The sequence below is a fragment of the Sceloporus undulatus genome, unplaced genomic scaffold (assembly GCF_019175285.1).
Source record: "Sceloporus undulatus isolate JIND9_A2432 ecotype Alabama unplaced genomic scaffold, SceUnd_v1.1 scaffold_28925, whole genome shotgun sequence".
NCBI classification, from domain to species: Eukaryota; Metazoa; Chordata; class Lepidosauria; order Squamata; family Phrynosomatidae; genus Sceloporus; species Sceloporus undulatus.
The window spans coordinates 1-1,360 of NW_024831838.1; the positions used below are offsets into that span (position 1 = coordinate 1).

Sequence of the window (1,360 nt, forward strand, 5' to 3'; positions counted from 1 at the left end):
CCTTTAAATGCCTGGAGTGTAGAAAAGGCTTCACTGGGAAGACACAAATCACATATCATCAAAAAATTCACACAGGAGAGAAACCATTTAAATGCCTGGAGTGTGGAAAAGCTTTCGCTCAGAAGAGAGATCTCACTCGTCACCAAGTAACTCACACAGGAGAGAAACCGTTTAAATGCCTGGAGTGTGGAAAAGGTTTTGCTCAGAAGGCACACCTCTCTTCTCACCAAGTAACTCACACTGGAGAGAAACCCTTTAAATGCCTGGAGTGTGGAAAAGGTTTCACCCGGAAGACAGACCTCACTCATCACCAAGTGACTCACACAGGAGAGAAACCCTTTAAATGCCTGGAATGTGGAAAAGGCTTCACTGGGAAGACACAACTCAAATATCATCAAAAAACTCACACAGGAGAGAAACCATTTAAATGCCCGGAGTGTGGAAAAGCTTTCGCTCAGAAGAGAGATCTCACTCGTCACCAAGTAATTCACACAAGAGAGAAACCGTTTAAATGCCTGGAGTGTGGGAAAGGTTTCACTCGGAAGGCACACCTCTCTTTTCACCAAGCAACTCACACAGGAGAGAAACCCTTTAAATGCCTGGAGTGTGGAAAAGGTTTCACCCGGAAGAACGACCCCACTCGTCACCAAGTGACTCACACAGGGGAGAAACCCTTTAAATGCCTGGAGTGTGGAAAAGGTTTCGTTCAGAAGACAAACCTCACTAGTCACCAAGTAACTCACACAGGAGAGAAACCCTTTAAATGCCTGGAGTGTGGAAAAGGTTTCACCCGGAAGAAACACCTCACTCGTCACCAAGTGACTCACACAGGAGAGAAACCCTTTAAATGCCTGGAGTGTGGAAAAGGTTTCGTTCAGAAGACAGACCTCACTAGTCACCAAGTGACTCACACAGGAGAGAAACCCTTTAAATGCCTGGAGTGTGGAAAAGGTTTCACCCGGAAGACAGACCTCACTCATCACCAAGTGACTCACACAGGAGAGAAGCCCTTTAAATGCCTGGAGTGTGGAAAAACTTATATTAGGAAGGCACAGCTCACCTATCATCAAAAAACTCACACAGGAGAGCAACCCTTTAAATGCCTTGAATGTGGAAAAGGTTTCGCTCAGAATGGAGACCTCACTCGTCATCAAGTAACTCACACAGGAGAGAAACCCTTTAAATGCCTTGAATGTGGAAAAGGTTTCACTCGGAAGACACACATCTCTTTTCACCAAGCAACTCACACAGGAGAGAAACCCTTTAAATGCCTAGAGTGTGGAAAAGGCTTCACTTGGAAGACACAACTCACATATCATCAAAAAAACTCACATAGGAAAGAAACCATTTAAATGTCTGG

General features: G+C 44.9%; 1 protein-coding gene across 1 annotated transcript; it reads left to right on the plus strand.

Moving 5' to 3' along the window:
• Positions 1-5: 5 nt before the first annotated feature.
• LOC121918735 (zinc finger protein 665-like) lies at positions 6-1,354 on the plus strand (the record flags this gene model as incomplete). The annotated part of the gene is made up of 1 exon (XM_042444738.1): positions 6-1,354. A coding segment is annotated over one exon (1,347 nt), but the record flags the coding sequence as incomplete, so codon positions are not given.
• Positions 1,355-1,360: the final 6 nt, after the last annotated feature.